This window comes from Perca fluviatilis, chromosome 2 (genome assembly GCF_010015445.1).
Source record: "Perca fluviatilis chromosome 2, GENO_Pfluv_1.0, whole genome shotgun sequence".
NCBI lineage: Eukaryota > Metazoa > Chordata > Actinopteri > Perciformes > Percidae > Perca > Perca fluviatilis.
The window spans coordinates 21,230,420-21,255,533 of record NC_053113.1 but is presented as its reverse complement, the minus strand read 5'-3'; the positions used below and the strand labels follow the sequence as shown (position 1 = coordinate 21,255,533).

The window sequence follows — 25,114 nt, the reverse complement described above, 5'->3', positions numbered from 1 at the left end:
AGTGTGCATGTCTGTGCTTGCATAATGTTCCTCCAGTATCATCTGAGCGTATGCATCCATGCATCCATCCACGCATATGTCTGCACGGCTGTGCGTCTCTGAACGAGGCATGTGTGTGAGTGTGTGTGGTTCCGAGTCAGGGAGAGAGGGACTACAAGGGGGGGGGACGGGAGAGAGATAGAGAGAGAGAGAGAGAGAGAGAGAGAGAGAGAGAGAGAGATGAGAGAGGTTTGAGAGCTCAATGGGAAAACACTGTGTCCTGATGTGCTAGTGCACGCTGTGTCTCTTGCAAGTTTTTGCAACACCACAGGATTCTTTAAGTTTTGGGTAGAAGTTGCTGCTGCTGCTGCTGCTGGTTTAGCAGGTTCTACTTGTCCTCATTTACCATCTTTTAAGGTAATGTATGGCATAAAATACAATTTAGTTTATTTAACTCAAAAGTGTCACTGTGGCGACTAATGAGTGGTTAGTTTGTTGAAGCTTAAGTAGAGTTCATTAAGTTCACTACTAACATTTTTAATTTGGGTTGTTTTATGATGGATCATTGGTATTTTCCTCTTGTGTCCTCTTTCAGTTTATCTTTGCTTAAATCTTGATGTTATCATCTTACTCTGCCTTTCTTTATTAAAATCTTCTTAGTGGAACGCTAAAAGAAGAAGAAAACATTTTTTTATCTATTAATGACTTGTGACTTTAAAGTTTATAACACAGTATTTTAACGGAACATGGAAAAAACTGTTTTCAAACTTTATTTGAATTTTGTATGTCACTTCATTTTTTTTCAGACGGTGAGTAAAGTGTTATTGAGAAAAAAAAAAGATTTGTCAGTGACATTTTTTTTCTAAAAGCGAATTAACTTTTCACTTTTACCTCGTTTCTTTTAAGTTGCTACCTTTCGAGTCGAAGTTCTCCGATTCCCATTAAGTTTAACTCTCTTTAAGCTCCTAAAAACATGTCAGACCCAGAGGAGCATGCTGTACTTTTGTCAGTCTTGAGGATTCAGATGGAAATGAAGTGCTGTGATGAAGAACTTGTGATTGCTTTCATCAGGAAATAAAAGAGTGTTTTTGTATGAGGAAACCAGTGTTCCTATTCTTCCACAGAGTCCAGGTACACGACAGGATCTTGGTTGCGTGGTAGTCAGATGTTAGTGTGCAGTGAATATCGTGCCGTGTAACACTGCTGGACACTCGTTCTTAATTAAGATAATAGCGTTCCATGTAAATTGATTCTTCCTACATTCTGGCTTTCATTACTAATCAAGCTAACACTATAAACAATCTAATCCACTTTTAAATGGCTCTCTTAGTTTAACCCATTATTTATGTGACAGCATTTTGGATCGTCTATTAAGTATGTGTGAATTTTGCTGCTGACAATTGAATGGCTATACAGCAATGTAAGTGTAATATGTTGTTAATGTTAAAGATATATTTTTTATCCATATATAGCAGCCTTCCTTTTGCAAAGTTTGAAAGTAATTTAAGTATTTTACTAAAGCAGCCGTAGAACAATTTGGACTGAAATTAAACATATTTAATTTAAATCAAAATTTATATTTTGCTGCGTCTCATTTACCTTTCACATAATGTACAAAACGGGCAAAAACTACATATTCACATAGAATATTACTTGAGGCACTGACCTAGAAAATGATTAGATATACAATTTGACAGAAATCCTTTGTTGCAATTAAATTTGTTATTTAAAGTTATTCGAATTTAGCGTTTAAAAAGGAAATAAAGGAGTTAAATGTGCTGCTAATCTTGTGCCATTTAAAGATATGTGAAGTCCTATCATCTAAAACAGCTGAAACAGAAAGTGCATTTAAAATAACATCTAAGTCTAATTGTAGGTACTTATACCCATCGGATATAATGTAGTAAGCTAGTTTTCAAGCCATGAGTTAATATAATTATTATTATTATCATTTTACCATTTTGTTGTTTGCATCTCACACATGCCCCAAAAAACCTGTTGAGCGAATAACATTTATAATATCCATATTTGACTAATGTTGGATCAGATAAGCATTGAAACAGGTTGTGCAACTGAGAGATAGTGTGAAATGAGAAACATGAGTAAAAAGCTAAAAAAAACAAAAACACAATCCCCTCAATTTGTACCATTCTTTCTTTGGACATTCAAATACATTTAACATCTCCCATTATGTCTGCTTTACCCATGCAAACATTGCGCCTTTAATTCACAATAAAACTGCAGGTAAAATATATAAGACAAGACTCGATACTGTATTATATAACTGTATTTCATTATCGTAGTGCAGGCGCTTGTGTCATCTAGAAAGACTCATTTTATATATTCTATATCATGGGTTCACTCAAAATAAATTTTGAGCTGAGTAACTCTTTTACTGTGACTTATCTTATCTATCTCTGTGTGTTGCAGTTTGCCCCATCACTGAGTGTCTTAGAGGACGAGCAGTTTGAGGAGAAGATCCACACTTTTCTGCTGGCCACATCCTGTTCAAACACATCACTCTGCTCGTATATCCTCCGCTGTCTGTCCTCACAGCCTGCTTTTATTCCTTCTTGCTCAACAGACTCTTACACATTTCAGTCTTCTCCTACATACACACACCCACATACACTCACCTCCCCTCACCCGTTCTCATTTTTTTTTATTTTTTTTTTTTTTAAGCTCTGCTCTCCTGCTCTCCTGTTCCCCTTCTTCTTTACCTGTCCCTTGCTTTCCTAACCCCTCTGTTCCCCTAATGGGCACCATATCAGACAGCAGTGCCACATTCCCTTCATTGTCACTGAGAACCTCCCTCCACCCCTAACCGCCTCGCCAACGCCAACATCAACACGATCCAATGGAGACAAATGATATGATGCTGACGAGCATGTTGACAATGGATAAAAGAGAGAATGAGGGAGAGAGGGAGAAAGGAAGAGAGGAGGTGGGGGGAGAAGCGGAGGGAACACAGCAGGAACATAGTAGGCCGATGCTGGCTGATGGTCTCGCAGAGAGAGGACCCAAGAGCCTGATCTCCGGTTCTGGACAGCAGGTGTCCAATGGCTTCACCACATCCACTCCTCAAAGCCCCAGGGAGGGACCGGGGAGCGCAGCTTTTTCTGGAGGAACATCCTCTGTACCTGGAGGAGGCACCGGGTCCTCAGTGCCGCTTGGAGGCCTCAGGACTCTGGTGGTCCAACAAACCAGCTTGGAGAAGCCCAGAGAAACCTGGAGCAAGAAGATGGACTTCTTGCTCTCTGTGATCGGCTATGCGGTGGACCTGGGAAATGTCTGGCGCTTCCCTTACATCTGCTACCAAAATGGAGGAGGTGAGGAGGCAAAATATGTTTAACCCTTGTGTTGTCAAATTTAAAAGTTTTTTATATCAGAAATATGGGTTTCTATTAACCAAATTGCCCCAAAATAACATGGATGCATGGATGTTCTTTGCAGGGGAAATTAATGATTATTTTCATTGAACTTTGGGTGTTTCATCCAATTTTTTGCATTTGAAAAGAAATTTAAAAAATGGTTTAAAAACTAAACTTTTACATGTCAACACCCTCTGATCTTATTAGTCAAAATAATTTATAATTTCTACTTGTTTTGAACTCAAAAAGTAGGTATAATGTCATATAAATTAGCTTCATTGACCATGAATAATAATAAAAAAAAAAAAAAAAAAACGTTAATTACGTGACAAAAAATGACAAAAATGTTAGGGGGGGGGAGCACCAAAAAAGGTTTACTTTCAATTTTGAACCCAAAGGACAACACGTTTATGGCCGACGAGAAGAGAACGCAAGGGTTAAAGGGGGAAGAGGAAGATAAGGAGCGGGGAGGAGATCAGTGTACATGAGATTCCCGGGCTAGAGTAAACAGAAAATTAGACTATCTCTGGTACAGCATAATTTCTGCAAAACAAACAGCTAAATGAGAAGGGCGTAGACTTGTATAAGGAATGCTGCAGTTAACATATTTGTCGATGAATAGCACTCAATTCAGCTCATTTGTTGCACAGTATAAGGTACAAAAAGGCACGTTCATGTGTTCACAAAGTCTTACTGACCTGTCTGTGCTCTGTTACTACACAATCCTCACCAAGCGGCAAACAGGGTCTCCCTTTCCACTTTTATTGAATTTGCAATAATAAAATCTTTGCAATTTCCTGTGTTCTGTGTGTGTCTCACGGAGCGAGGTAGAGATGGCGACTGGGAGACACTTGATAGAGGCAACCGTATTAATTGTGGTTTTTATGAGAACGCCTTCAGTCTCTTTCTCCTTGCTTAATAACCTGTTTCCCAGGCAGCTGCTCAATCAACCCTTATCTTTGCTTTCATGTCACAAAGGCACGGGATACACATTGACCCACCCACATAAACAAATGCACACATGCACATAAAATAAGTTGATAATCAGATAGAAAGAAATAAAAAGACAGAGAGTGATGTGTTATAAAACTCGGCACGTTAGGTTGGATAGGCTCAAAGATCTGGCTGCAATCCTGCTGCTTCTCAGTGTTAGGCCTTCTAATTCTACCTTCCTCACTTTTATATTTTCCTTCCTTAGCAGCCAACATCACAGTGGTCCTAATTTGTCATCGTATAATTTAAACATAATGACCCTCTTACTGTGTGTTTCCACATAATACATGGAGAGTTATATGAAACTAGGCAAGCATGCACTGTTGTTTTTGAATGGACTAAGGTTACGTAAATGATAGGGTACTTACACTATTTAATGATTTTTACAGAGTGCTTTTTAATGTTCTTGGTTCTTGTTGATTGGGAGTTATTCAGAGGCCTACTGAGATTACAGATGGAGTGTGAACCAGTAGTATTTCCCAGGAGTGTAATTAAGTTCTTACTGTTCGTCCATAACTTATTTCCCTCTCACTTTCCCAACTGTTTTCATCCCCTCCACATCATTGCCCACATCTTTATCTTCCCTCTTCCCTTACTTGTACCTAACCCCAACCCCTGTTTCCAACCCTTCAATCTCCCTCTCTCCCCCACAAATGTATTCCGTCCTTGTGTCTCTGCCCAGGTGCCTTTTTGCTGCCCTACCTGTTGATGGCGGTGTTTGGAGGTGTCCCTCTCTTCTACATGGAGCTGGCTCTTGGCCAATTCCACCGCAGCGGCTGCATCTCCATCTGGAAACACATCTGCCCCATCTTCAAAGGTAACAGGAATGGAGAGAAAACAGAACACATGGAGAAAGTAGTTAGTAGCAATTGCTTAGATTAAAAGGTAAGCAGAGTACATGAGAGAACAGCGCTCACTAACAGGAAAACTGGCAGTGCTAGAAGAAAAAAAGACAGAAAAGGACAGCGTCAAGCCATCAGAGCCTGAGAGACAGCTCATTTAACCTCCTTGTCCCCCTCAGTACCATTCTCTTGAAGAGCATCCCTAGCATCTTGTACATCGATTGAGATATTCTGAGTCTCTGTTATGGAAATTGTCACATTTCCATGCCAAATGCCAGATGCTCAGACATGTGATAGTATGTTGGCTGTTGTTGTTTGGAAATGTCACCCACTTACCCAATAGCAACTTGAATTAGCTTAAAAACACCACTGATGTCTCTTCAAGGAGTGACTGACTGGTGCTGCATACTACACAAAATATTTATTTTCTTAATAAAAACTTAGATGGGAAGTTTATGATTAAGATAGTTTTAATTTTCTTTATCTCTTTTATTTTTGTACTAACAATCCTTTTTCCCACTCACCTAGGGATCGGCTTTGCCATTTGCATTATATCCCTCTACATATCCTTCTACTACAACACCATCATGGCCTGGGCCTTGTACTATCTACTGTCATCGTTCCGACCCACCCTGCCCTGGACCACCTGCGCCAACAGCTGGAACACAGTCAACTGTAAACATTACATGTCCACCGATCACAATGTGTCGTGGTCCAACTCCTCCACCTCCCCCGCCGAGGAGTTCTATATGTAAGTGCATGTAAGTCGGATGTATGTAGAGGCGTAGGGAGAGAGCTACAGAGGAGGGAGACGTCAAGTGCAGGAGGGAGGATGAATTCCAGAGAGCGATTACAGGGTTGGTTCTGGTGTTTAAGTGCCCTGGCAGATTTACCACCATCCCACTATCCAAAATCTACTTGGATCACTGCTTGTGAAGACATGGCAGGACGTTATCAGGATTTCCTAAAACTGTAGGAATCACTGATCTCATCTGAGACGGAATTTCTGAGTCAGAAATACAGAAGTGATCCAGAAGTAACACACAATGTGAAAAACAAAATACGACATATCCTCACACATAATATTTACTGTGTGAAAGTTGACTAAGGATACAAATAAAATTCAAAGCTGATGATTTGTACCACATGAACACCTGTGGAATAGTTAATATCAAAGGTAGACTCAGGGTCAGGTCAATCAGGAAAGACAACACAAGAGGCAGACGCTTTATTTGATCGACTTTATTTGATAGACTTTGGCGTTGACTCTGTCAATTAGATTTATGCGGATAGAGCTCTATAAATAGCAATCAATTGGAGCTCCTCCTAGGGAGCCATAAACGGGGCCTCGACAACAGTGGTGCTGGGGTGGTGGAGGAGCGAACCTGAGAAGCTGCATACGTAGACTAGACTCACATGACAGCAATGAGATAAAACAGATGAGGTGGTTTAAATATTCTTCAGCTAAGATGATAATTGTCTTCCTGTGCTGACAGCTTCTTTTGATATTTGTATTACAAAGCTGCATTAGTGACATATGAAATATATGGTTATAACTAGTTTTATAGAAAACCTGAAGAGGATAGAATATACCAACATGAATGTACACATAATTATGGGTTAGTCAAGTCACTTAGAATAGTCACTTTCATGAAATGTTACATACATGAAATTCCTTAGTATTATTAACTTTGTTGTGAAACAGACATGTTTGAAAGTTGCCAAGTGTGATTCCATTTGCACTTCTATTGACTAGCAAACAATTGCTCTCAGTCTCACTCTAAATTAGCATGCCTAAATTTGAACTAGCCCTTAAGTTTAAGAAGCAGGTGGAGGATGAGAGAAAAAAAAAAAAAAAAAAAAAAAAAAAAAAAAAAAAAAAAAAAAAAAGAGAAACTGTTCACTCCTTAAATCCCCCCAGATACAAATATGCTCTTTTAAAAACAAACATTTTTTTAAATGAAATTCAAACTGCCATCCATCTATCTTCGTCCGCTTATCCGGTGTCGGGTCACGGGGAGCAGCTCCAGCAGGGGACCCCAAACTTCCCTTTCCGGAGCCACATTAACCAGCTCCAACTGGGGGATCCCGAGGCGTTCCCAGGCCAGGTTGGAGATATAATCCCTCCACCTAGTCCTGGGTCTTCCCCGAGGCCTCCTCCCAGCTGGACGTGCCTGGAACACCTCCCTAGGGAGGCGCCCAGGGGGCATCCTTACCAGATGCCCGAACCACCTCAACTGGCTCTTTTCGACGTGAAGGACCAGCGGCTCTACTCCGAGCTCCTCACGGATGACTGAGCTCCTCACCCTATCTCTAAGGGAATAGGGGGAATGAGGAAACCCATTTTGGCCGCTTATTGTAATTCAAACTGATTATATTATTCTAAGTGTTCACCAATCCTTGGCATGCTGCTTTCACGGTAATTAACTCAAGTCCCTCAACTCAGTCAAGATGGGTATTAATGTTACTGTAACCTAAAACCTCCTTCCTATTCCTGGCTGCTTTTTTGGCTCAGACTTATCAGCTGCTCACTCGACCGTGTCTGTCTGTCCACTGAGACAGCTTCAGGGTTTATCCGTAGTTGACTTTTCCTAATACAGATTTTAAAGTAACAAATTCCGCAACTCAGTCTGGCGCCAGAATTTCCTGTTTTCAACATAAATCAAGTCTCTGTTTTATCGTACGAGCTTTGTGTGCTTAACCTGTGACCAGATGTTAACCTCACTGTTCATTTCAGCCTCCTACTTTTTCTTTTCTTTCACTTTTGCTTGTTTGAAAGTCAGTCAAGGCTCTCTCGCATCATGTTAGTCTAGTCTCCTTATAGTTTCTCTTCCGTGAACTTTAATTACTGCCAATTTAATCTGTATGTATCATGTTTGTGTGTACATTTGTCATTCTTCTCATATTGCACAAAGAGGTTATACCCCTATATTTCTCCCCTGTTTATTATCCTCTGACCTCCCCATACCTTTATTATTCTCCTCTTCTTTGGACCTTTTCTTACCTTCTAATTTTTTTTGTTGCTGTTCCTCTCTTTCTACCATATATCTTTCCTTCCATGCTTTATCCATTTCCTCTGCTTTCCAAACTTCCCAACATCCCTTCCATCCAACCTATCTTTGTTTTCTCACATTGTCTTTTCTTCTCTGTCACTTCTTATTATTCTGCACATTCTTCTCCTGCCCTTGTACCGTCTTCCTTCCCCTTCTCCATTCCACTTTTCCTTGATTTTTATGACTCCCTATATCTCCTGCCGTTTACTCTTATGTCATCTCTCTATAAGCAATCGCCCTGACTACTCTCTTTGCACCCCCTTCATTCTCACCTCTCAATCCCAACATCCCTCCTGCCTCGTTTCTTCCCTCCAGTCGCCAGGTTCTGCAGGTCCACCTCTCCCCAGGTCTGCACCAGCTGGGCTCTGTCAGCTGGCAGCTGGCCCTCTGCCTGCTCTTCATCTTCACCATCGTCTACTTCAGCATCTGGAAAGGAGTCAAGACGTCTGGAAAGGTAACTGATGGGGCGCCTGCATGGCTAATGGGGGTGCCAGTTAGAGTGGATGGATGGATGGAGTGATGGAGTCTGCTAGGCAGAGAAAAATATGGTTGTACTGCTGTCATCTCTTAACCCTCAGTATCATTCATCATTATGATAAGAAAAGTTGGTTAGAATAGCAGTCAAAATCACTCCTCCTGGTGTTGCTCATCCGTGGGGCCACTCGGAACAGTAAGTCAGTAGTGCAATCTAGCAAGGCTAAAAAAAAAAAAAAAAACAAGTCTTTGATTTTTGTGGTTTTTTTTTTTGTTTTGGTAATTTTTTTTTTTAATTTTTTTTTTTTCTTTTCTGCTTGTTTTCTCCCACCCCCCCCTTTTGGGGGTCAGATCTTCTTCTCACTGGGTCCAGGGTTCGGCGTGCTCCTTGCCTTTGCCAGCTACAACCCGTTTCACAACAACTGCTACAAGTGAGAACTTTTCTTTTACACACATTTCATTGTATATTTCATACTACAATGAAACCTACCTGCTTAACGAACCAAATGCTACTTCAGGGGCTTTTCCACTTTTACCAAAAAAAGAAGAAGGAATCCTTTAACGTTTTTAATTTAACATCCATCTATACAGGTGGAACGATAACCTGCCTAGAGCACAAAGGTTGCAGAAGCTCAAAGATGAATATGTGATATTCTTTCTAACTCTGTCGTCTCCCTGCCACCCAAACCTCTCTTTTCTCCATCTCAGAGATGCTTTGATCACCAGCTCTGTGAACTGTCTGACTAGCTTTCTGTCTGGCTTCGTCATCTTTACCGTGTTGGGCTACATAGCTGAGATGAGGCACCTGGATGTGGATGCTGTGGCCAAGGATGCTGGTAGAAAAACAACTCACCAACACAATCCCAAAATACATATATAATTCTTTACTCAGCCTCACATTGTTGGGAAAAAAACCCCCAATGCATTCTAGATTGAATTTATCTAAATGTTACATAGGACAGCCTTTGACATCATATGAGCACAAAGTGTTCATTTAACCTGCCTCTCTTTCTCCTCTCCAGGTCCCAGTCTGCTGTTCATCGTTTATGCAGAAGCCATAGCAAATATGCCTGGTGCTACTTTCTTCGCCATCATCTTCTTCCTCATGATCATTATGCTGGGTCTGGATAGCACGGTTAGTTTGTTGATTACTCTCATTCTGTGCAAAGGTTAAGACACTCAAGTCAGTGTTCTGTTTGCTAAATGTTCTTTGTATCCTCACATGTTCCTCTCTCCTTGTTTTAATCTACCTGATTCTTTTGTTGGCTCTTGTGTGCCCATTCAAGCCTAGATACAGAGGTTTCATGTTTGCCTTGTCATATAGGCAAATGCCTTGTTCTGTTTGACTTGTATCTGCCTGTTGTACTCGTTGCTCCGTAAAGGTGTCAGGTATTATTTGTCCTTGCTGTTCCATTTTGGATAACAGTCAGTGAAAACAATGTGATAGGACTTTCATATCACTGTTGTGTGGCGATCTTGTCTCCATAAGCCTGTGTTTATCTGCTCTGAGGCAGCCAGCTGGAGAGACCCGCAAGACTGTTATCACGTACTAATAATCAGTGTGGAATCAGCATCGGGGTTGCTATGCTCCTTGATTTTATTATTGAGGATATTACTGCAAAACATGTCGCTGTGCTCATATTCACGTTGGAACGGCTTCACTTTAGTGTCTTTATTTTTTTGTTGCCATTGTACAAAGGATAGGATACACAAGGCATCTTTGGGTGGATGAACTGCGGATTGTCAAAAGAGTGTCATACTAATGCTGAATGTGACTTGATCAAACAGCTGATTAGCAACACGTAACATAGATTCTTAGATTCTTAAAGCTCGTAGCCAAGGGTGTAGGTACAGTATAATGTTTCAAGATAGGTTTTCTTCCCCTTTATTTATCTTCTGCCTCTTTTTTTCATTCTGCACCCTCTGATGAGTCCTTCTCTGCTTATTTCCATCTTCCCTCCCATCCTTGGTGTACTCCTCTCTCCAGTTTGCGGGGTTGGAGGGGGTGATCACCGCTATGCTCGATGAGTTCCCTCATGTCCTGTCTAAGAGACGAGAGCAGTTTGTCCTAGGCCTGGTGTGCTTTTGCTACCTCGGGGCTCTCTCCACACTCACATATGTAAGTAAAACAATCACATTACACACACACTTACAATCAAAATGGGATCTATTATAAAAAACATCATGCACAATTCACTTAGATTTGAAAATACCTCTAATATCACAGATAAATCTATTTATTCCACCAGACTGTCCACAATTAAAAAGCTGTATTGTGATCATCTGCGACTAATAAGAAACATTAATTCAAGACTTCATTTCATGCCCATCATTTCTCACGTCCTCAATTTCCATTAAAATCTTTTTTTTACTGCTGTATTTTAAGTAATGTGATGGATCGCACTTGACAATTAGCTGAGATCAGATTAAAGTAATCCGTTGATCTACAACCACAAGCAACATTCTCTAATCATTGTCTTAGCCTTTTCAGATAAAGCCCCTTGCATAAGATTATTTTGTGAATAGCTTTACAGAAATCCCTCCCCTCTTTCTCTCTCTCTCATCTTGTCTTCTGTGTCAGGGAGGAGCATTTGTGGTGAAGCTGTTTGAGGAGTATGCTACAGGCCCTGCAGTCATCACTGTGGTCCTGCTTGAAGTCATCGCCGTTTCCTGGTTCTACGGCAAGTTTGAGTGATGTTGATTGTGATGATGATGGTGGCATGTTGGTACCTTATTGTGAGTGACAAGCAAAAAATGGTTGGAAAGAGTGACACAATACTGTATTGATATTTTTTGTTGAGCACAGATTGTGAACTTGTGATGCTGATTCATTACGATACTGTAATTTCTCTGTGTCTGTGTAGTTTCAGTCACAGATATATGAGAGAAAAGGGATAAAGTTGCACTCCTAGTATTTGGGGCTTTGTAGATAGATAGATAGATAGATAGATAGATAGATAGATAGATAGATAGATAGATAGATAGATAGATAGATAGATAGATAGATAGATAGATAGATAGATAGATAGATAGATAGATAGATAGATAGATAACTAACTTTATTTATCCCCACGGGGAAATGAAGGTGTCTTTGCAGCAAGGGAACTTAAATACAGTTACAACATAAAACACTACCATTAATACAGTACAATATCTTAAAATACAATACAGTACAGTCATGATACAATACAAATGCACTTAAATAGGAGGGATACAAATATAACTACAGTAGGACTGCATAATAAATAAGATGCAGAGAGGACGTAAGGTAACTATGTGCTGCAATAGCAGGGAGGCGTGGACAACCTACAGCTGGCACGTACAGCTGCAGGAGGAAATCCGCACGCTGGCCCCTCGCCATCTTCCACAACATCCTCAACATGAACCTGCTTAGGCTTTCAGCTAAAATTACAATAAGAAGCAGTGTTTGATATGCACCAGACTGAAATCAATTCTGTTTTGAATATGAGGTTAACTGTTTTGCCAGCAGGATGTTAGCATTTGAACAAAGTGCTGTGTGTCCACAGTGTGTGCGGACTGTAGTTACAGTTTTGCTTGAGGCCTCATGGAGGAGCAACACTTATGGATGTTGTTGGACCAGCTTCCTACACTTACAGATAACAGATGGTGGATTGAGTTACATGGGCAGTAAGTGTTAGGTTTTAGTTTGTGATCTCCCTGCAGGGGAAATGGAATTGCCTTCAGCCTGAAAATGAACAACAAGACCTTTGCTAGTAAAATGTGAAAAGGTGAAGTGAAAAACATGCCGTTGTTACTTGCATCTATTCTGAATAAAACCAAAGGATGCAGCCAATGGCCAAGTGTGACTTTGCTCAAGATGCAAAGGCGTTATACTGCCAGCTATTCCATCAATAGATAATCTCTCTCAAAGGTTAACGATGACACAAGGGTTAATACAGGAGGCAGTGTTGCAGTTGGTGGACACCGCTTCACTTGGAAGCTCACTGTGCCTCATGTGAAAGTCTGTTTGCCTCCCTAAGTACATTGTTAGAAAGGGCACAACATTGTAGATTTTTACATAAAATGTAGGAAGATTTGTGCCGGTCGCAGACATGTAACCGTGGAATTCAACAGACTTTTGGCTCTGTTCGTATCAACTGCCAATAGAAACAATGAAAAGAAATATCTGGAAGGACGCAGACGGCTCCCTGATTGTTACCTGCTCTGTGTCGCATATATTTGAGACCACAAACATAAAAACCACATCAATGCGTTTGCCTGACTTGCATCTCTCTGGTGATGATGATATTTCGCTGTTTGGACTCACGGTTTTTGTATTAAAGAACAAACTTTAGAGCTAAAATCATCATTAAATGGACATTTTTGACCTGTCAAACATACAGTCTTCCCCTCCCTCCTCCACTCCTTTAGTGCGCAAATCACTTTAGCAACACGTACTGCCACAGGAGGGGGAGAAAAGGAGATGACAAGAAGAGGAGAGGAAGAAAGGATGAGGAGAGGAGATGAAGAAAGGAGAAGAGGTGTTATTTGTCAGCTAACATTATGTCATGATGGACTAACTGACCAACTGACTGACTTCTAACTGACTTCAGGCCTCAACACCAACAAGTGTTTTTGCTTAATCTTTAATACTGTGAGAGATATGACACCCTGTTGAACATCCTGATATGTGAGGACAATATAGCTGTCCAAAAAGGGCCTGTTTCTCTTCTTCTCCTGGTATTTCTTGTATGATTGGCAGTGTTGCAGTTGGTGGACACCGCTTCACTTGGAAGCTCACTGTGCCTCATGTGAAAGTCTGTTTGCCTCCCTAAACACATTGTTAGACAGGGCACAAAATTCCCTACATTTCGATGTAAAATAAATGTATTAGAGTTAAAACTGTGAATGGTATAGCAAAGTAAAAATAAATTTGCATCTGCTGCTCCTCACTCAGTCAGTTGGATCCCCAACTCTGGTCTGTATATTATATCCAAAACACACTCATGTAAACATGTCAGAAGGGCTTTTTTTAAAAGCCTCAAGGAAGGTTGAATATTTAAAAAAAGTATTAATATGATTTGAAAGTTGAATACTACCCTAACATTTGGAACATTTGAAAGTTTGAATAGAGTTTCTCGAAAATTCTGAATAACCAAACACAAACTCCTCCTCCTATCATGGAGACTCTTTACTGTAGGCCGTGTTGTCCTCTCTTTTCAGGACATGTCAAACAGCAGATTTACTGTTAGCCAGTGTTATTTGGATGTGCACCAAGTAGTAGGCACACTGTCAAAATTTCTTGCAGAACTTTCTAGTTAATCTGTACTGTTGAAGTAATGGAGACTAATAGTGGTCATCTAATAGGGGCAGATGAGTTACAGAGTTTAATGGCAGCAGGCAGGAATGATTTCCTGTAGCGTTTCTTTGAGCAGCTGGGCTGAAGTGATTGTAGTGATTTGATGTGTGTGTGTGTGTGTGTGTGTGTGTGTGTGTGTGTGTGTATGTGTGTGTGTGTGTGTGTGTGTGTGTGTGTGTGTGTGTGTGTGTGTGTGTGTGTGTGTGTGTGTTTGAGACAGGTACCAACCGTTTCTGTAATGACATCCAGCTCATGCTTGGTTTCTACCCGGGCTTGTTCTGGAGGGTCTGCTGGGTGGCCATCTGCCCCTGCTTTCTGCTGGTAAGGCCTGTGTACAGTATTTACACATACAGATACAGTAGTCATTAACTTACTAGATTTCAAAATAGTTTAGTCATTTATTATCCTGATGTTTGATTCTTGTTATATCTGACCTCTGCTTTTGTTCCCATTCCTGTGTGCAGTTCATCGTCATCAGTTTCCTGGCCTTCCCTCCAGAGGTCAAGTTGTTCAAATACCACTTCCCGCCATGGACCACTGTCCTCGGCTACTGCATTGGGGTGTCATCATTCATCTGTGTGCCTGCTTATATGGTCTACCACTTGCTCAATGCCAAGGGAACATTCAAACAGGTACAGCATTTCCTTTATTTTCCTTTATATTCAATGTCAAGTGTATCTTCTAAATGGTTTCCCTCCTGTCCTCTTGCTCTGTCCTTCTCCTTCTCACCCATATCTCAGCTCGACCTTTGTTCTTTTTCTGACACCTCTCCAACAACAGGGATTGCCTCTGTTCCTTTGCTTTCCATGCACTGTCAGGGTCTACCCTCTGCAGTGAACACATGACTGGAGATCAGGATCAAAGGATCACAGAGGAGTCACAGGCCAGAGATTAAAGCCAAGCCAAAACCCAAAAAAAGCCATGACAACTTCAAGGCTCAATAGATGATACAGATGATACGCACACATGCATGCATGTAGGGCATTACCAGATGACACACACCTATCACTCACCACTCACTCATAACCACATCCACAAGCAATTTCTGCAAAGCATGTGTCGGTTGTCACGTTGCTAGATTTGAGGATAAAGGCTAGACTAAAGCAGACCAGGCTTGTTTCATCACCAGTGCTTTAGCATCGGTGCACCCTGCATAAAAATCTAAGCGTAGCCAAGTCAGTATCATCGATAAAACTACACTTAAAAACTTGATTATACAGGTTTTAGATATCTGTATGTTATATTTTGTTGTTTATTGAGTTAGGGATCTTTAATTATTGCTCCTGTGGGGCCATACCTAAAATGTTAAGTTGTTTATTTGCTTTTTGTAATATATTTTGAGCTTGCACCTTGCATAATAAATACAAATACACAATGTCTTCATCATAATAATTATTACTATTGTGTAATGCCCCATTGTTAGAGTTGACAGAAGGTAGGAGGACATCAAAGAGGCTGGTAGACAGACATCTTTGGCTGTTGTCCAGTATTGACACTGCTGCCAGAGCACACAATGACACCGACACACACTGTCATCACACAAGCGTTGTGTTTTTGTGTGCATGTGAGTGTGACAGATGACAGTTTCAGTGTAACTTCTGGGGACAGATGAGGCTGAGTGAGGTCAAAATGTCAGTGGATTTTTTCTGTTTGTTGTGTGGCTCTTCTGTTACGTCTGTTCACTCTCCTGAAAACTCATTCTGGGTGCGGGTGCCATTCTTGCTCTTCCAAATTCTGTAATGGTTTTGATCAAGTCAGGAGTGTTTGAGATTAGAATCAAAAGGAATAGTCAATCAAAAAAAATAAACGTCTGCAACACTTTGATAATCTTTTAAGTCACGTTTTGCCGATGTAATGCCGGGTTCAGCCAACACGCCGTCTGACTAGTCGTCTCACTGACTTTCTTTGGGTTTGGTCCGACAAAACAAGACATTTAACAATGTCAATTTAAGCTCTTAGAAATTGTAATTTACATTTCCTGCTATTTTTGGACATTTTATGGACCAAAATGATGAATCAACTATTTAAATACAGAATTGGCAGATGAATTGATAATGAAAGTTGCAGCCCTATATGAGATATATGAGCCTATAAGTTTGGACATTACATAGTCTCATACTGAAACAATGCATACTGTACAAATTCGGTACGACTTAAATACACCATCAATCCTTGAATATTTGATTTTACTTCAGAGATTTTTACATGGATTATGGCTCCTATCTCTAACATACCTGACAAAGATTGCTTTCTTATTGCAGCTCACTGCTGCAATAAGATTAGTGGGACAACATATTTGGACCTGCTCTGTGGTTTAATCCTTGTCAGTTTCCAATTAAAGTGTTTATATCAGTTTAATTTATTCACTTTCTCTTTCTGTCTCTCATCTTTTCCCTCTGTCTCTTTCTCTTTATTCGCAGCGTCTCTTGAAGAGTATCACTCCAGAGCCCAGCGGTGAACAACACAGAGACTTCATTGTCACCAATGCAGTCTGACCAAACCCTGACCAAAAGAAGGTGCCAGTCTAGCAACATACAGTGCCCTTTTCTGGACAAACTGCAAAACCACAGGACAAGGGGGCTACCTATCACCGCCTTTGCCTCTTTTTCATACATCTCCTACACTTGTTTTTTAGCTGTCTGACACCAAGATCTAGAAATAGTGGTGGAGTTCGGTGGAGCCAGGCTGCAGTAGATTTATTTAGCCCTGTTTGGTGTGGTTCCTTATGCTGGTTCAGTTTTTAAGGAGTTATCCTGTATCTTTAGCATTAACATCCTCTCTCTATTTGTCTACTCACAGGTGTCACCTAAGGCATTTAGTGACCAACTTTTCTTCAGGTTATACAGTTGTAACAAATATTTTATACAATTATAGAACGTATGATACAATATCTGTCCATGTAGACAGTAAACTGGCGATACTGCACATTGAAATCAGTTGGAGAAGGCCAAAAAAATATACATTCCAATCCTCTCTCAGTTTTTATGGTTGCATTTTCCTATTATGCTGTTAAGTTATGTATTCCAATATGTAGCAAAATTCAGGTTATCTGTTACTAAAGCCAAATATATGATATCTGCTCTGTTCATATTTCTAAAGATGTTTCAGTATTGTAGCTGTCATTATGTTGTGTTGACTATCAGCCTGTGTTTATATGTTGGCATCTTGGGTGAGTGACGGATTTGCAATGAATTCCCTACACTGTGAAGCACACTCTGGTGTCTGGTAGTGAGTGTGTGTGTGTGTGTGTGTGTGTGTGTGTGGTGGTGTGTGTTGTGTGTGTGTGTGTGTGTGTGTGTGTGTGTGTGTGTGTGTGTGTGTGTGTGTGTGTGTGTGTGTGTGTGTGTGTGTTTTAAAAAAAAAGACTGTTATAATGTCCAGTGGGGAAATGGATCACAGACAGAACCAACCAAGTGTATTCATTCTATAACTGCAATATAAAATGTGTATTTATTTTACAATGTATCATTGCTGTCCTTACGACCTCCAACACTTTTAGTATGACAAACATTACATGTGACATCACATGACATAGTGCTGATGGTCCTTGTTTAATCACAGTGACATTCTGCACTATGTTATCATACTGCTCAACTGTCATTAATAGAAACCAAATATGGATCACAGCTAATAACATTATTAATGGCATCGTCTGAAAATCATCGTTACTGCTCTTTACTTTCTACCAAAACATTGTGTGTTTGTGTGTGTATGCACATGTGCCTGTGTGTGTGTGTGTGTGTGTGTGTGTGTGTGTGTGTGTGTGTGTGTGTGTGTGTGTGTGTGTGTGTGTGTGTGTGTGTGTGTGTGTGTGTGTGTGTGTATTTCTGAGAGTGTATGGTAGGAGTAGGAGTTAGAATATGGCGAGTACTGTACATTTACATGTGTATTTACTAGTCAGTCTGGTATTGGTGTAATCTATCCTGTGAATACCTCTCTCCTCTCTCCATGGATATGTGTGTGTGTGTGTATGTGTGTGTATGTGTGTGAGCACCTGGATTAGTGTGTTGGTGCACATATGGGTGGTTGTGTAAAAAGGATTAGAGGTGTTCAGGCCCTTTACGTATGTGTGCATGCCGTGATGTATGTGTATACCGTACTTCAAGTGTGTGTGTGTGTGTGTGTGTGTGTGTGTGTGTGTGTGTGTGTGTGTGTGTGTGTATGTATGAATGGGTGTGTCTGTAATGTGATGTCATGTCTTGTTAACTGCCAAAATATCCAATGAAGGAAATAAACTCCCTCTTGCCTCTCTGTCGTACATCTCTAGCTTATGTAAGTTATATGTATGTCAATAAAAGACTGTATTGAAAAATACACCTGTATAGAATAAATATGTATAAATATATGGGGAAAAAATTATAATAAATATATATGGAAATAAATAACCTTTCATCTGTTATTTCATTTGTTTCTCAGTCCTGTCATTTACACAATTTGAGACATTAGTTTGTTTTATTTATTGCATCCTTTTAAAGTTCGATAAACTTACAATACTTGTCAGTTATGTACAGGAAAGCAAACATCTTCATTTGACAGATCCAAAAATAGACACGGGACACTATGAAATATGTTTAATGTAAAATTTAGATAGATCCAAAACTGAAAGGAATACAGTTTGGATCAAGGGAGTATAATCACCACTGTGCAATAAAACACTTCCCCAATGTCCTCCTGAGAAAAAGCATAACTGAAAAGTTCTGCTATTATTGGTATTGCTTTACCAGTTTTTTAGTAGCGAGTCTTTCATTTATTAATTTAAATATATATTTTGTGAATTACATTCATTTAGTTGTCTTTAATAATTACAGCAAACCAAGGAGAATAAATTAGTAAAAATACATTTAAAAATCAACCAAATATTGGCAAGCAATTTCTCACAGTAAGTTCTTAAACATTAAAGGTCCCATGGCATGAAAATGTCACTTTATGAGGTTTTTTAACATTAATATGAGTTCCCCCAGCCTGCCTATGGTCCCCTAGTGGCTAGAAATGGCGATAGGTGTAAACCGAGCCCTGGGTATCCTGCTCTGCCTTTGAGAAAATGAAAGCTCAGATGAGCCGATCTGGAATCTGCTCCTTATGAGGTCATAAGGAGGAAGGTTACCTCCCCTTTCTCTACTTTGCCCACCCAGAGAATTTGGCCCACCCATGAGAGAGAGACATCATGGCTTTCAAACGAGCAAAGTGGCAGCGGGTCAAGGCCACCCCCCCCCGCCCCCCCTCCTCCTCTATAGAGCTCAACAGTCCCGCCCAAAGCGGGTTCCGGAAGTAAAAATACAAAGCAATTTCTCCATTGACAATTTGGAGTATAAGCCGTAAAATGATAACTGTCGATGGTAGACTTAAAACCAGCATGCCGATGTGACTAAGCGATTCTATATAATCATATAGACGCGAAAAATCATGGGGCACCAACCTTGTTTTGAGATAAACGTGTTTTATTTGCGATGTCTTGAATAAGTACTTCATTACCCACAATCCTGAACAATCCCACAATCCCACAGTGATGCCTCTGATTGGTGGAACTCATGCTAGTGAGGAGGTGGAGCTGCCTGCACGAACCGTCACAAGGATTTACGACACTGCATGAATTACGATCTGTTCCACGCTTCTGCCATTAGCCTCCGCCGGGAAGCTAACATTAGTTTAGCTAACAGCTATTTCGGCTAACTGCTAGCTGACAGCTTGATTCAGTCTAAAATAACGTTAACTCAAACTAAACACTGGGGAAAGCAGGCTACAGCTGATGTAACAGCCGTTATATATTTTAATGGTTATTTTCAGGTTTTATTTTGAGGGTCTGTTAAAGTTATTACATGCTATCTCAGCTAGCGGTTAGCCGAATTGTACAGTCTTGTACCTTTGACTTTTTTTGGATTTTGTGTTCGTTTTTTCACTCGAAATGGTACGTTGTATGCATATGAGTCACGTACCATCTGGTTAGCCTATTGCATGGTCTAAAACTCTTTATGTACGGATTTTTCCAGACGTCAATGGGAGAAATGAATGGGAAATTTACTTCCGGAACCCAAGGTCTTTCAGAGGAGGGGCGTGACTGTTGAGCTCTATAGCTACAGACACAGAAATGGCACATACTAAGGAAAGCTCATTGTGGGATGGCTCTAGTGGCTGTAATTCTGCACTAAGGCTGAATTTAGGGAAAGACATTTCAGATACAGTATTAGTGGACCACTAAGGTCTATATAAAAGCATCCAAATAGCACCATGTCATGGGACCTTTAAGTGAAAGGGGACACCTACTGTATTTTATTAATAATTAATCTATGGACCAACAGTGTAGATGTTGAGAAAAACATGTATAGCCTACATACAAGGCCTAAATTGATGCTGTAACAGTAATGGCCAATCGATCAAATGACCTAAACAAGGAAATAAATAACAGCCCATAACATCTAAAATCACCACTAGCCAGACCAATACTACATAGCCAAATTAAAGTTCCTCACTGCCAGCTCTGGCAGATCTGCTAAAATAATTAAATAAATATTAACAAACCAAACAATCTTCTCGTCTAGCATATATTATGTATCTGCAACAGACACACAGTCTGCTCAGTCTTGGCAATCAGTGGCAGCTCTTTAAAGGGTCCGTTTAATTGATTTCCCCTTTACTTAGTATCTGCCCATGCAAATATGTTTATTTCTGTCATTTATTCTTTGTCTTTTATATCTCAAAACCTCAGAAAATAAACCTGGAACTATCAACATGGCTAGATACCACAAATTGAATGTATTCTTTTGTGATTTGGGACCCCTTTTTACTGTGAACTCGTAAAATACAGACGCTTGGGCAGTGGCTGTCAGCATCAGATACGACGCAAAAAGCACCCTTGAGCGTGTGTGTAGAACGCTCCCGGCAGAGCAGCAGCTACACAGCGCTTGAAGATGACGTAGTATTAAAAGCAAGGCGGTGAAACGTCAGCGAGTATTATGAAAGGCTGAAAATTCCACGTAGGGACTTTCACCCCGGAGACCGGGTTTGTGTCCCGCGTGTCACGTTTCCTAAACCCAACTGTCCCATTCTTGTCCCGCGTGTCACGTTCCTTTTATAAGCCCACCCACAAACCTTTCCTTAACCTAACTGTGTCAAAAGTAGGGCTCCCGGATAGCTAACTTGGTAGAGTGGGCGTCCATATATAGAGGTTTACTCCTCGATGCAGCGGGACCAGGTTCGACTCTGACCTGCGGCCCTTTGCTGCGTGACATTCCCCCTCTCTCTCCCCTTTCATTTCTTCAGCTATCCTGTCAATAAAGGCCTAGAAATGGCCCAAAAATTATCTTACAAAAAAAAGTGACGCCAATTATAGTCCTGACCAAGCATTATTAGATAAAGCGCTTTTAGATATGATGCTAAAGGAGACTTTTAGTGTCAATAACAAAGCCAAAGGCAACTGACAAAGCGTCCGTATTTTACAGGATGGGAATGAGAATGTGTTGGAACTAACCCTTTAAATCTCTTGCTTTTTACACTTTGCTCTGCCACCAAGACAGAAGCCAGCTGAATCTGTTGGTTGAGCTGCACCAAAATCGACCACAATGAACTGGACTGAATGCTTTTTAATACTGCTCCAGACTACATTAGTGTACTACTAATGCCATATACCTCTGCTAGGCCCCTCAGGTCCTCTGAACAAGGCCTGCTACTTACTTACTTACTTACTAAAAGGTTCTGCGCTTGAGCCACGTGCTCTATTTTGAGTAGTGTTTGTTTTAATGTATTTATTTATTTTGCCTGTGAAGCACTTTGTGAGTCTGTCTGTGGTAAGTGCTATTTAAATAAAATTGACTTACTTACAAGTGATGCCTCTAGTTGTTCTGTTCAAATGTTTGTGTTGTACTCGTTTTTTGTTTTTGTAAAGCACTTCGTAACCTAGGTTTGGAAAGGTGCAATAGAAATATAACTAAGTTAATGAAGTGGTAAAATGTTGAACTTCAACACAAGCAACACAGGATCAGGTTCTTTCTCAAGTGACAATGCTGTGACAAAGCTGGTACTGTAGGGCTCCTTGTGAAGTTTCTCTGTGTGTCACTGTTAACTGATACTGAGTTTATAGAGGTAAACGACTCTGTTAGCCATTTTTAGTGACTGCATCATAAACTGCTCTGTCTGTATTATGACTCAACTGATTTAAAAGCAGGCTTACACAGCAGCATGAGGTGAGTATCATCTTGATCAGAAATCATGTGTTGCATTGAGCCACTTTAAATGTGGGTTATTTCAACCTGTCAGGGCAATCATTGTTTCTCTGTCAACCCGAGTGTGTCTGCATCTGTGTGTGTGTGTGTGTGTGTGTGTGTGTGTGTGTGTGTGTGTGTGTGTGTCTGTGTGTGTCTGTGTGTACATGTATACATGTGTACAACACAATGGTTCCTTGTCATCACTGATTAATCCCATGACTGAGATATGCAGCTTCAACAAACAGTCTTGTGGTCATGCACACACACACACACACACACACACACACACACACACACACACACACACACACACACTAGAGAACGAGGTAAAATAAAAACCATGAGGGTTTGATTTCAGTATTGCTGGGAGAATGACCTTCAGCTCAACAGGTTATAGCCAATGTGCAACAGATGTGCAGTCATGCCTTATGTAGCCACTTCATACAGTATATCCTGAGGTAGTAAGAAGAAACTTTTAGAGTCATGTTTTTTCAGTTGTTCTATCAGCAGTTCTATCTGCCGGGTTTGAAATTAAATTCAGAGTGGACCTTTTTTGGGTTAAATTTCACCCTCCCTGAATGTGCAGATAATCATGTGTGCATCCACACACTGAGCCAGGAGTTTCTCCTTTATGTGTGAGCGTGCGTGCTTTATTGTGGCAATTTCCTCTGCGCTCCCTTTCCCTGACTGATGGACACATCCTGTGTTCTGTGTCTTGCCTTATCACTGCAGATCTATATTAAACAGTGCAGCACAGCCTTCGTATCCCTCCACCTCTGCTGTACCTGTCATCTCGGCTTCTGCCTAGCTGCCTGCCTGCCAGCCTCTCTTACTATCAGGTGTCTATCAAAACCTGCAGCTCATTTCATCTCTTTTTTCCAGCTCTCATTTCTTTGTATTTTTTTCTTTCTTATATTAATTTGTGCAAGCCAACCCAGGCTCTGTGTTGGCGTGCGCATGTATGTGCCTACTCTCTATCTAAACATTTCAATGATTGCTGTCATTTTGAGACATCCCTCATGGGTTTTGTTTAGCCTTCTGCACTGTGATAACCCTTCATACTTCCTCGCACCAGCTCACTTTGACTCTCCACTTTCCATAAGCAGCTGAGTTTGACATTATTTCAACTCTCTTTCTGTCAGTTCTCGATATAAATATGTAAAATTCTGGCATTTACCTCTCTAACTTGCACCAACTGTCCTCTCCCTGTCTCTCTATTTTTTTCCTTTTACTCAGACTCTCTACTGATTCCCTGATACTGCCGCTGCCTCTCAAGAACAGGAAATGAAACTCTTTTTTTCCCTCTGATCTGTCGCTCCCACCCTTTATCACACAGAAACCTTGAATCCCAGCAATGGCTGTCTCTCACTCCCCTAATGAACTCATTTTGCGAGGGAGAATACCATCTTATCTCTGCAGAGTATAGGCCCTCTTCTCTCTCTCTTTCTCTCTCTCTCTCTAACTCTCTCTCTCTCTCTCTTCTCCCTTCATATAATTGTTGCCAAGATACACTTAGAGGTCCTTGATCTGTTGTCTTCTCATTACAGGTGAGATGAGAAAGACGAGGAGAGAGTAAATAGATCTTTAATACTAACTCAGCCATGCTTTGTCTCAATTATTACTGTATTATAAAAGTGTGTACAATATGTTTTTTGTCATGTCAAATGCATGAAAAGAAAAGAAAACAGAACAACACTCAGTTTATGTTCAAATCAATGTCAGCCAACACGATTTGTAACAGCAAGATGTATGAATGTATGTGTTTTCAATTGACATTAAGTATTTGGGTTACTGTCTGTGTTTGGTTCCCAAAGTGTTCAGTTGGGTAGATATCATGGTGACTGTGGAGGCTATATCATTATACTTATCATACCATTCATTGACCCACTGTGCCCTGTATTGAAGCATCTGCATTCCTTGCATCTCTCTAATCATTTATTACGTTTTTTGCCCATATGCAACCACATCCACACCAAATGTGCCCAAACCTTCAGTCATAAAGAGGTTGGGTAGGGGGTGACAAGGATGTGGTGAAATAAGTTTCATAAGCCTTGAAACAGCTAAAACGGTCTGACAATAGACATAAAGTGGGGAGATGGTGTGTTCAAGTTGAACTGGGAAGTCTGAATTTGTGAGTTCCCGGTCGGAGATTTCAACTAGAATGCCCCCTGAAGTCAGATTTCCGACTTGGAAAGTCGGAAACAACCCTGACATCACAATCCAACATGGCTTCTCTGATCATCAACACTAGGGAAAGCTGTAGGAATATACTGTTTATTGGCACTTCTGTCTTATTTGTGTCTCATTAAATCAGTCATTCACAAACCAATCTCACTCGTCATGCCTAAACCTAACCAACAGACAAAATGTGATAAAGTGCCCTGCTCTGGGTGCCCTTAAATTGAGACAATATCATGCATACCATGTACGCTGCCCTATGTGCTAGAAGACGTTTTGATAAAATACAATAACGATGACTCATATTATTCACTGTGACAAATGATGGTCAGCAAGCCAGAAGATGCCTGGAAGGCAGGAAATGATTCTCTTAACGCAAGCTTTGGAAATGGTATTATAATATCAAGTAAAGTTCAGTGTTTAAAAATGCTGCATACACTGCCCATTTAAAACCAAGTCTTTGTTAAGTTCTTTTGTACATTATACATCTGATGCTGGAGTGTCTGCCCTAGCTTAAAGGTTACTAAAGTCACTCTATATATTCCCGTCTGAACACCTCAGCTGTGAATTTTGAAACACAGCTGCCTACTCGCCATTTAAAAAACTATTTGCAGGCATAGACGTTTTAAAAGAATTACAGAGCCAGGAAAAAATGGACACAATACCATAAAAACTAATTAAACAAATGACATTTGAAGGTACAATG

At 40.5% G+C, this 25,114-nt stretch overlaps 1 protein-coding gene across 1 annotated transcript; it reads left to right on the top strand.

The window, feature by feature from the left end:
- Nucleotides 1-222: 222 nt before the first annotated feature.
- Nucleotides 223-18,346, top strand: slc6a4a (solute carrier family 6 member 4a). The gene is made up of 13 exons (XM_039788819.1): nt 223-396; nt 2,410-3,308; nt 5,026-5,160; nt 5,714-5,936; nt 8,554-8,692; nt 9,064-9,143; nt 9,421-9,548; nt 9,735-9,847; nt 10,700-10,831; nt 11,294-11,393; nt 14,253-14,353; nt 14,497-14,664; nt 16,453-18,346. The coding sequence occupies exons 2-13, from the start codon at nt 2,837-2,839 to the stop codon at nt 16,525-16,527; spliced, it is 1,866 nt and encodes a 621-aa protein (XP_039644753.1). The 5' UTR covers nt 223-396; nt 2,410-2,836; the 3' UTR covers nt 16,528-18,346.
- Nucleotides 18,347-25,114: the final 6,768 nt, after the last annotated feature.

What these genes read in the sequence shown, in the direction of transcription:
- slc6a4a (XM_039788819.1), top strand. Translation starts at nt 2,837, where the DNA reads ATGGAGACAAATGATATGATGCTGACGAGCATGTTGACAATGGATAAA. An exon ending in CTCTCTCCACACTCACATAT is followed by an intron (nt 10,832 to 11,293) that starts GTAAGTAAAACA and finishes CTTCTGTGTCAG; the next exon opens with GGAGGAGCATTTGTGGTGAA. An exon ending in CGCCGTTTCCTGGTTCTACG is followed by an intron (nt 11,394 to 14,252) that starts GCAAGTTTGAGT and finishes TGTTTGAGACAG; the next exon opens with GTACCAACCGTTTCTGTAAT.